We start from the raw sequence: 8102 nt of genomic DNA, 5'->3' as shown, positions 1-8102 counted from the left end.
CAACCCAAAGGATCCCAGACAGGGAAAATACATGGCTCTCATTCCGATCTTTATCTTTGGGGTTTGAGATTTCAAAATCCACAGTGGATGTAGCTTTCTGCACATTGATTGACAATAAAGGCAGGCATGAAATATTCACCCAGGGCCACTCTCTCATACTAAATATTTAACACAACATTAGAGAAGGTTTTTCCCAGACTTCGCCAGGCACCGGCTGGGCGGCTGGCGCACTGCTTACCACTCGTTTATGACTAATCTGAGTCCCTAGCCGCAGGCAGCACAGCAAAGCCAGACAAAGTTGGGACCCTGGCTTGCTGCTGGGCTGCCTCACCTTTGGAAAACTTCACATACTCTTCTGAGGAGTCTCTCCAAAGGGGAAAGGGAGTCCTGACACACAGCCCTGGCCAAGAAAAGAATGGACTTCTTCAAACTCTTGTAAAGAGGCACTGGCCCTCTGCGGGCTGGTGGGGTAAGAGTCCCTGAGAGTTGGGGGGAAGGATTCACATCTCCCGCGGAACCAGGCGGTGGGGAAAGAGGTCTTCATCCCCACCTCAGTCTCGGGCTCATCGGGAAGAGGCAAGACCCCCCAGAGGTGGGAGCCCTCCTCCTTCCCACAATCCTGGGGTGGGGGGAAAGCAGCAGCTAGAAAAAAATACAGTTACCCCCTCCCCGCCACCGCCCCCCCCCGGCCCATCCCACCGCCCACCCCACCCCAACCCTCTCTCTCCTCCTTTGCTCGCTCTGTGGAATGGTGAGGAGGGGAGTGACGACAGAAAAACGAATACAAATCTGCAATTGATTTTCATAATGTTTCTGCGGTGTTTGCAAACCAATCGCCTGAACGTCCCCATCTTACCTAAGAGAGAACCCCTCCTACGTCTGCGAAGTGCTCCGAACTGATATATGACAATATCTACTTTGGATCACGTGCTCGGGGAGAGAGACTAAGACGGATAACGCGTCATCTCGCCTTCCCAAATTTTCCCCCCTCGCTAGATCGTGTCCAAAACCTCCATCTGGAGCCGTCAGGAGAAGAGAACGATGTTTAACTCGGTCAACCTGGGCAACTTCTGCTCGCCGTCGCGCAAGGAGAGGGGCGCTGATTTCGGCGAGCGAGGGAGCTGCGCCTCCAACCTCTATCTGCCCAGTTGCACTTACTACGTGCCCGAGTTCTCCACGGTCTCCTCCTTCCTGCCCCAGGCCCCCTCTCGTCAGATCTCCTATCCCTACTCAGCCCAAGTGCCCCCGGTCCGGGAGGTCTCGTACGGCCTGGAGCCATCCGGCAAGTGGCACCACCGGAACAGCTACTCCTCCTGCTATGCGGCGGCCGACGAGCTTATGCACCGGGAGTGCCTGCCTCCTTCCACGGTCACCGAGATCCTCATGAAAAACGAAGGCTCCTACGGCGGCCACCACCACCCCAGCGCCCCGCACGCAGCCCCCGCCGGCTTCTACTCCTCAGTCAACAAGAACAGCGTTCTGCCTCAAGCCTTCGACCGTTTCTTCGACAACGCCTACTGCGGGGGCGGCGACGCGCCGGCCGAGCCCCCCTGCCCAGGCAAGGGCGAGGCCAAGGGGGAGCCTGAGGCGACCCCGGCCTCGGGACTGGCGTCCCGGGCTGCGGCGGGGGCCGAGGCCGAGGCCGAGGAGGAAAACACGAATCCCAGCTCGTCCGGTTCAGCCCACTCGGCGGCCAAGGAGCCGGCCAAGGGAGCCGCCCCCAGTAGGTAGCCGCGGCCAGGATACAGGCGGGCAGCGAGGGAGGGAGCGCGAGAGGGAGGGCGAGAGCAGGGGGGAGGCGAGGGGAGCGGGGACGGCCTCGTGTTTTGGGTCAGTCCGATTTTATGTGGAGTTTTATAAGCATTCAAAGGATTTTATTATAACCTACAAAGCCCTCTCTCCCAACGACTCGACTTTTTACGATGGAGAAGGGGTGGGGAGGGAGGGAAAAGGGCTCTTTGGAAAAGCCGGGTGAACCCCCCTTCCCGTTATCTCCCTCGGTCTGTGAAATTTTTAAAAGCGCCACCATCGCGAGCGATATTAACTTTGATCGTGAACTTAGAAGAGCATTTAAGGAAGGATGGGGAGCCGGGCTGCCGGGGGGTGGGACGGAGGGGAGGGGTGGAGGGGGAGAAAGGGGAGGGCGATGGAAAGACAGGGAGAAACTCAGAGAGGGGGAGTGGTGGGGGAGAGGCAATGGAGCAGAACCTGAGACCGGAGAGGCCAGCCAGGACTGCTCTGCTTCTTTTAAAAACTATTTTTGAAATGTTCAAACTATGTGTTCACGGGTCCTTGAGCAGAACCCCAGCAGGCCGGAGGTCATGGCGACAGGGGGTGGGGAGAGGCGGCTCAGGGCTCCGCGCGGCTCCAGGCCCGGGTCTCAGTGTTTCCCTGCGGTCCGCGGCCTCAACGCCGGCCTAGCCCGGTAGCGTGGAAGGCGCGGCCCGCCGGGCGTCCCGGGGCGCCAGGGCCCCCGGAAGCGGCTCTCGGGTGTCTTTGGTGCCTGCTCGCTCGCTTCCTTCCCGTCTCCACACTGCTCTCGCCCGCTCTCACTTCGCGCCTGTTCTCCGCGATCCCCCCAGATTTCTGCGGGAGGGGTGGGTGGCTGCTGAGAGCCACTTGGAGGGCAGCGCAGGAAGGGGCTGAGGACCGCGGTTGAGCCGGCGGGTCCCCCGAGACGCACTTGGCCCGGCTGGTTTCCTTCTCCCCCAGACTCCACCAGCCCGGGCTCTCGCCCGAGGGGAGGGGCGGCGACCCCGCGGTGGCCGGGGATCGGTCGAGCCAGACCTGGCAGGGGGTCCCGGGCTTGCCCCAGCACTGCGGCCCGAGTGGGGAAGGCAGGCCGGCCTGGCGGGAGGGCTGCCTGGCGGTGGGGCTGGGAGAAGGGCCGCTGAGCGCTCAGCGGGCTGGGGTCGCCCGGGTCTCACGTGTCTCTCTCCCCTCTCCTCGCACTTGCCCCCTCCCCTCCCCTCCAGACGCCCCCCGCACCCGCAAGAAGCGCTGCCCTTATTCGAAATTCCAGATCCGGGAACTGGAGAGAGAGTTTTTCTTCAACGTGTATATCAACAAAGAGAAGCGGCTGCAGCTGTCCCGGATGCTGAACCTGACGGACCGACAAGTGAAAATTTGGTTTCAGAACAGAAGGATGAAAGAAAAAAAACTAAGCAGAGACCGGCTGCAGTATTTCTCGGGAAATCCTCTGCTGTAACCGCAGACCGGGCCCTTTACGGGGAGGGGGAAAAGGGGGGAAATTATTTTATTTTATTTTATTTTTTATTTTCTAACTCGCTTTCTTTCCGCGGGTGGAAAACTGGACTTGTGGCCAGGGCTGGCCCCCACTGCCGTCGCCCCCACTTCTTTCTGGAACCTCCTTCACCTTCCGTCTGACTCGCTGTGGGACAGGGACCGGGCCTGGAAAGAGGGTGAAGGGAAGTGTCTAACCCACGGCGAGTGGACATCGTTGGCGCCGAGGCCAAGACTCTCTTTAAAAGAAAACACACCTCGCGACAATGTCTTGCTGCTCGGATTGGGTGGGGGAGGGGCGAGAGTAGTGGGCGCCTGAGGAAACAATCTTTGAACTAAAAGCCTTCCCTTGCCCAAGTGATAAGATCTGCTAAGACGCCGCGTCTGTGAGGGGAGACTTCTTGGGCTCCCCACCCCTACCCCACCTCGCCCCACTGCTAGGGGGCAGCTAAATGTGATCCTGCCTTGCTGTGAAATTTCTGTACCTTCGACCTGGTGTTAGGTGTGCAAAGTCCGTGTCCTACCTCCGTCTGCGCCCAGGCCCCGCCTGAGCCTAGTTGTTCTCCCCGTGAACGTGTAGAGCCCTCCTTTGAAATTTCTTAACTGGTGCATTGAGGTTTCCTAACCTATCTCCAAGCCGTGCCCCACTCCATAGATTTATAGCTATAGTCTATGCAGTTGTTACCTCCTTTTTTTTTTTTTTTTTAAGGAAGAAAAAAAAGATTAGGTTGGAGGAGGCAGGAGGGAGGTGGGATTGGGTGCCTCCCCGATGCTGGGGCCTGAATTTTTGTAAATAAATTTCACAAGTGTTTCTTTCTACCCAGAGGGGATGGGGGGGGGACTCGCCTGGAATGAGATTCAAATCACTCATCTCTCCATGAGCGTGAGTGTGCGTGTACGTGTGCAATCCCCACCCTGCTCCCGTCCCAGAGGGATTGCTGTGAATTTTTTTTTTTTGGTGGCAAATAAAGATATTTCATTCTGTTCAATATTATGATTTTATTTGACCCTTCTATTAGCCCCTCTCCTCTTAAAATCCTCAGTGCTCCCAAGGTGGAGGAGAAGGATGGTGGGTAGAGCCCAGCTGGTGAGGACAGGCGTGTGAAGGTGAGGTAGGCCTGGGCTGGTGGGCCTGCACCCTCTCTTCGCTGGCAGGGGCAAGAGCGTGGCGGTAGCGTCCCCCTGCTCTCAAGCTGAGGACATTCCACGGCTACTCTTAACACTCTCCTTTCTCACGTGCAGCTCAAGCTGCGTCCAAACGCCCAGCAACGCTTTCCGTTTAAGTACACGTTTGTTGTGGAGTTAATTGTAACCATCATCGAATTTAAATTTATAGGAATTTTCTTGGCTCCACCACCCTCCCGCCAGATGTCTCCGTCTGTCGCAGTTAAATGTGCAGGGTTGAGGGTAGGGCTTTCTTTTTTTTTTCTCTCTCTCTCTCTCTGTGAGAAGACTGTATTGGAATTTTTATATACAGTTTTGAAGGAGGGAGGGGAGAGGAGGGGAAACCAGCCCCCTCCCTTTCCTCACCGAGGCTGGCCCCTGAGGGTGGGAAGGTGGGGCTGGGCCCCTTCCCCTCAAGCACAAATGGCCAGGTTCCTCCAGACACAACAAGACGCTAGACTGGGGCCACCCTGATGTTTGTACATTGGGTCTCCCAGAGTAGAAAGCCCCAGAGATTTGTTTTGTAAGGGGTTGGCATGCGGTGGGGCACTGGGTAACTGGGTGACCCCTGGGGACATTCGCCATACCCATCTATATTTGCTGCATGTTTTTTTTTTTTTTCTGTAAAAAGATAACCATAGTCCTTTCAAGTGCTTTCAGCGAGGGCCCTCTGGCAGTCTCTGTTCCAAATTCGTTATTTAGGGGCAAAGATTTGGAACCGGTTTCTCTCATCTTTTCCCTCTCTTTGGAACTGTTCTTATATAATTCAAAGAAAATGTTTCTGTCAATACAATTCTGTGGAATGACAGACAAAAACACCCCGATAATGGGCAATCACATCCAGGCTCCGTCGTCGTTTTTGATGACAGGGATCCATGCAGCTTAGCTATCTGAATCTGTAATTCGTAAATGTGAGTCTTGAGACAAACTCTGAAAGCTAGGGTGTATGTACAGCCCCACAATTCCCTTATGTGCTCCCACAAAAGTATTTTAAGTTGGTGTGCCTCTGTGCACACGAGAAGGAATCTTATATGTATGTTTTCTGCCTGTGCTATGGAGTAAACCTGACCCCATGCACATCTAAAGCTTGTGTCCTCTGTGGTGTGTAAGCACTGGCAGTGTTTATGAGTGTCAGCAAGAATGGAGCTGAGGGTGCTCTGTGAGTGTGTGCGTGTGTGTGCGTGTGTGTGCACACACAAGAGCTCTCTCGGTATGATATTTATCCCCTAGTCATATCAAGGAATATTGGCATGCTGGCCATGTTTCCTATAAAATAAGATGGGGATAACTCTATTAAGCAAACCTGTTTTTAGAGCAAAATGTTAATCTCCAAATGGATTCCGATTTTGGAGAAAAATATCTAAAACCTACAGCTATCACTTGCCCTGCAATATGCAGCCCAGAAAAGATCCCTGGCCCCAGAAGGGATTTCGGAAGGCTGGGGGTCATGGTGAAAGAAAAACAAAGGCTTCTGTGACCCAGGGCCAGGAACCTGCCCGTTCTCGGCGACCCTCTAAAAAAAGAAAAAAGGGGTCTCTGTCCCCCCAAATAAACCCATCTTCTGGCCCCTGGGATGTCCAACCCCCCTTGCCAGTCAGGGGTACTCTGGGCTCAGCCTCTCTGGGTAATCCCCTCCAGCCAAGGCACTGCCCTGGAACAAAAGATCTTCGTCTAGACGCCGCCATAAAGCACCCCCCGTGCCTCTAAACCCAGTTTCATTTCGCCCTTAACGACCCAGTCTGGCCTGTGTTAGAAAATGCTTCCGCTCTAAACAGTAAACAAACCCACAGTGGATAGTCTTGGCTCCCCCAACACACCCCAGACCCCCACGCCATTACCCTTTTGCCCCGCATTTTCCCCCTCTTCTCCTCCAGCTTTTCTCAGCTCCCAGCTCCCCAACCCCCTCCCCCCCCCCATCCCAGTAAATAAACCCGAGGCCGAGTTCAAAGTTTCTTGGAGCTAAGGAGGAATGTTGGTTGTAAAAATCCAAGTTTATAGCGCACGTGGGAGTTTACAAGGGTATTAAGTGGTGTGGGCTGAGAGAGAGCACTCTGGGCCCCTCCCCCTCTCACTATGGGCTTTAGGGGTACAGGGAGAACCTTGGGGACTTGAAAAGAGAAATGGCTTGGGGCCAGCCTTGTGTTTGGGGTTTCTTTGTCCCTTAGACCCCTGGGTTGCTGAGGAATGGGGATACAAGGGCCCCTTAGAAGTAAGTGCACACAGCCGCCTCTGAGAGCAAGCCCACAGGTTTTAGATGTCCCAGATGGAGAGGATAGACAGCTCTGCTTTGGGAAAGCAAGAAAGTTACAGACCAGGTGTCTGAAAGGTGCACAGACATGGGGATACCTAAAGCCTGTTCTCAACCAGAGGGAGAAAAACTACCTGGGGCTAATTTCTCGAGTGGGCTGAAGGCAGAGGGGGATTTTCTCACAGGAGCAAAGGAGAACTTTGAACTTCAAGAAGTCAAGGGCGCCACCCCTTCCCTTTCCCCGCCCCCTCTCAGGAATCTGTAGGGCAATTCGTTTCTGGGCCAATATTCCCTCAAGGGGGCAGTCCCTGGGGTTTCCTGGTGCCCCAGGGCTGGATTTGCTGAACCCTTCCTGCTCAGAGCCCGCCAGAACCCTGTGCACGCGACTACACTCTTTATTATTCATATAAACCTTTGGAAAAGGCAACGCCCGGGAAGTTTTTATAACTTTGTTTGGCATAAAAGTTTTACAAGATTCCTCCTCCTTTTTAAAAAAACTTTCAGTTTTGGTCTTGCCATGGAATGAAACCTCAGAATCTTTAGGAGGTTGTGGGGAGAGAGGTTCTGGGGCCCCAGTGGGGGAGGTGGTGGCATCTGAAGCTGCCTCTCTCTGCCTAAAGCAAAACAGGCTGAAGGTTGTAGTCAATCTTTTCCTGAGGCCCACCTTGGAGCGAGCTTTGGGGGCTACCAGCTCACGGAGGCTACAGGCCTGCAAGAGAGTCCTGACCACTCTGTTCTTGAGACATACCCTTGCAGACCCCCAAAGTTGGGCAATGTCAGCAGGACCAGACCTTCCCCATCACTCCCTCTTGTTCTTCTGCAGGCATCAATTTCTCTCTCTCTCTCTTTCTACACACACACACACACACACACACACACACACACACACACACCAAACTGTCCCTCTACCCACTACACAAAGTAGAGATCCATAACTTTGACTCAGACCGCCAATTTGAGAGAGTCTACACACACGGCCTTGCATCCCTATTTCTTGCAAAGTCCACAGTGGGTTTGAAGAAAGACAGAATTCAAAACGCCGAGAAATTCCTGCCCAGAGGTTCCAGAGGTTGCAAGACTGAAGGAGGAGGGCCGGCAGGCTGCAGTCCGGAAGCACAGAGAACAAAGGTGCCCATGTGGGGACATGGCTTTGCGTTGCTAAGCCCACGGGTGACCCCTCAGATCTTGACCCTCATCTGGGACTGACAGAGCCCCTACTCCTTCATTCCCCCTGACTCCAGCCTTGGGGATGCCAGTTCGGCTCAAATTGAGGCTATTTTAATGTTCAGCTCTGGAGGTCAGGACAAAGATGGAGCAACTTCTCCAAAGACAGGCCTGGGGGACAAGGCTTCTTGAAGGTAATGGGACCGAAGGTACCTGAACCCTGGGACTGGGTGCCTCAGGGAGCCATCAGGGCCGGTAGGAATGTGCCCCCGTGCCAGGTTTT

The 8102-nt window shown here is 54.7% G+C and overlaps 1 protein-coding gene across 2 annotated transcripts; it reads left to right on the top strand.

Moving 5' to 3' along the window:
• Nucleotides 1–862: 862 nt before the first annotated feature.
• On the top strand, nucleotides 863–4232 carry HOXC11 (homeobox C11). Of its 2 annotated transcripts, none has more exons than XM_027591927.2 (2): nucleotides 863–1727; nucleotides 2976–4232. In XM_027591927.2, the coding sequence occupies exons 1-2, from the start codon at nucleotides 1042–1044 to the stop codon at nucleotides 3385–3387; spliced, it is 1098 nt and encodes a 365-aa protein (XP_027447728.1). In that variant the 5' UTR covers nucleotides 863–1041; the 3' UTR covers nucleotides 3388–4232. The 2 variants fall into 2 exon arrangements, with proteins under 2 accessions (XP_027447728.1, XP_027447729.1); XM_027591928.1 differs by having other exon boundaries at nucleotides 863–1723; nucleotides 2976–3345.
• Nucleotides 4233–8102: the final 3870 nt, after the last annotated feature.

Source organism: Zalophus californianus, chromosome 9, assembly GCF_009762305.2.
Source record: "Zalophus californianus isolate mZalCal1 chromosome 9, mZalCal1.pri.v2, whole genome shotgun sequence".
NCBI classification, from domain to species: Eukaryota; Metazoa; Chordata; class Mammalia; order Carnivora; family Otariidae; genus Zalophus; species Zalophus californianus.
Note: the sequence above shows the minus strand (reverse complement) of the source record. Positions and strands in the feature narration are given on the sequence as shown.

Coding starts and splice junctions, on each gene's coding strand:
- HOXC11 (XM_027591927.2), top strand. CDS start 1,042: ATGTTTAACTCGGTCAACCTGGGCAACTTCTGCTCGCCGTCGCGCAAG. Junction 1,728..2,975: donor AAGGGAGCCGCCCCCAGTAG/GTAGCCGCGGCC, acceptor CCTCCCCTCCAG/ACGCCCCCCGCACCCGCAAG.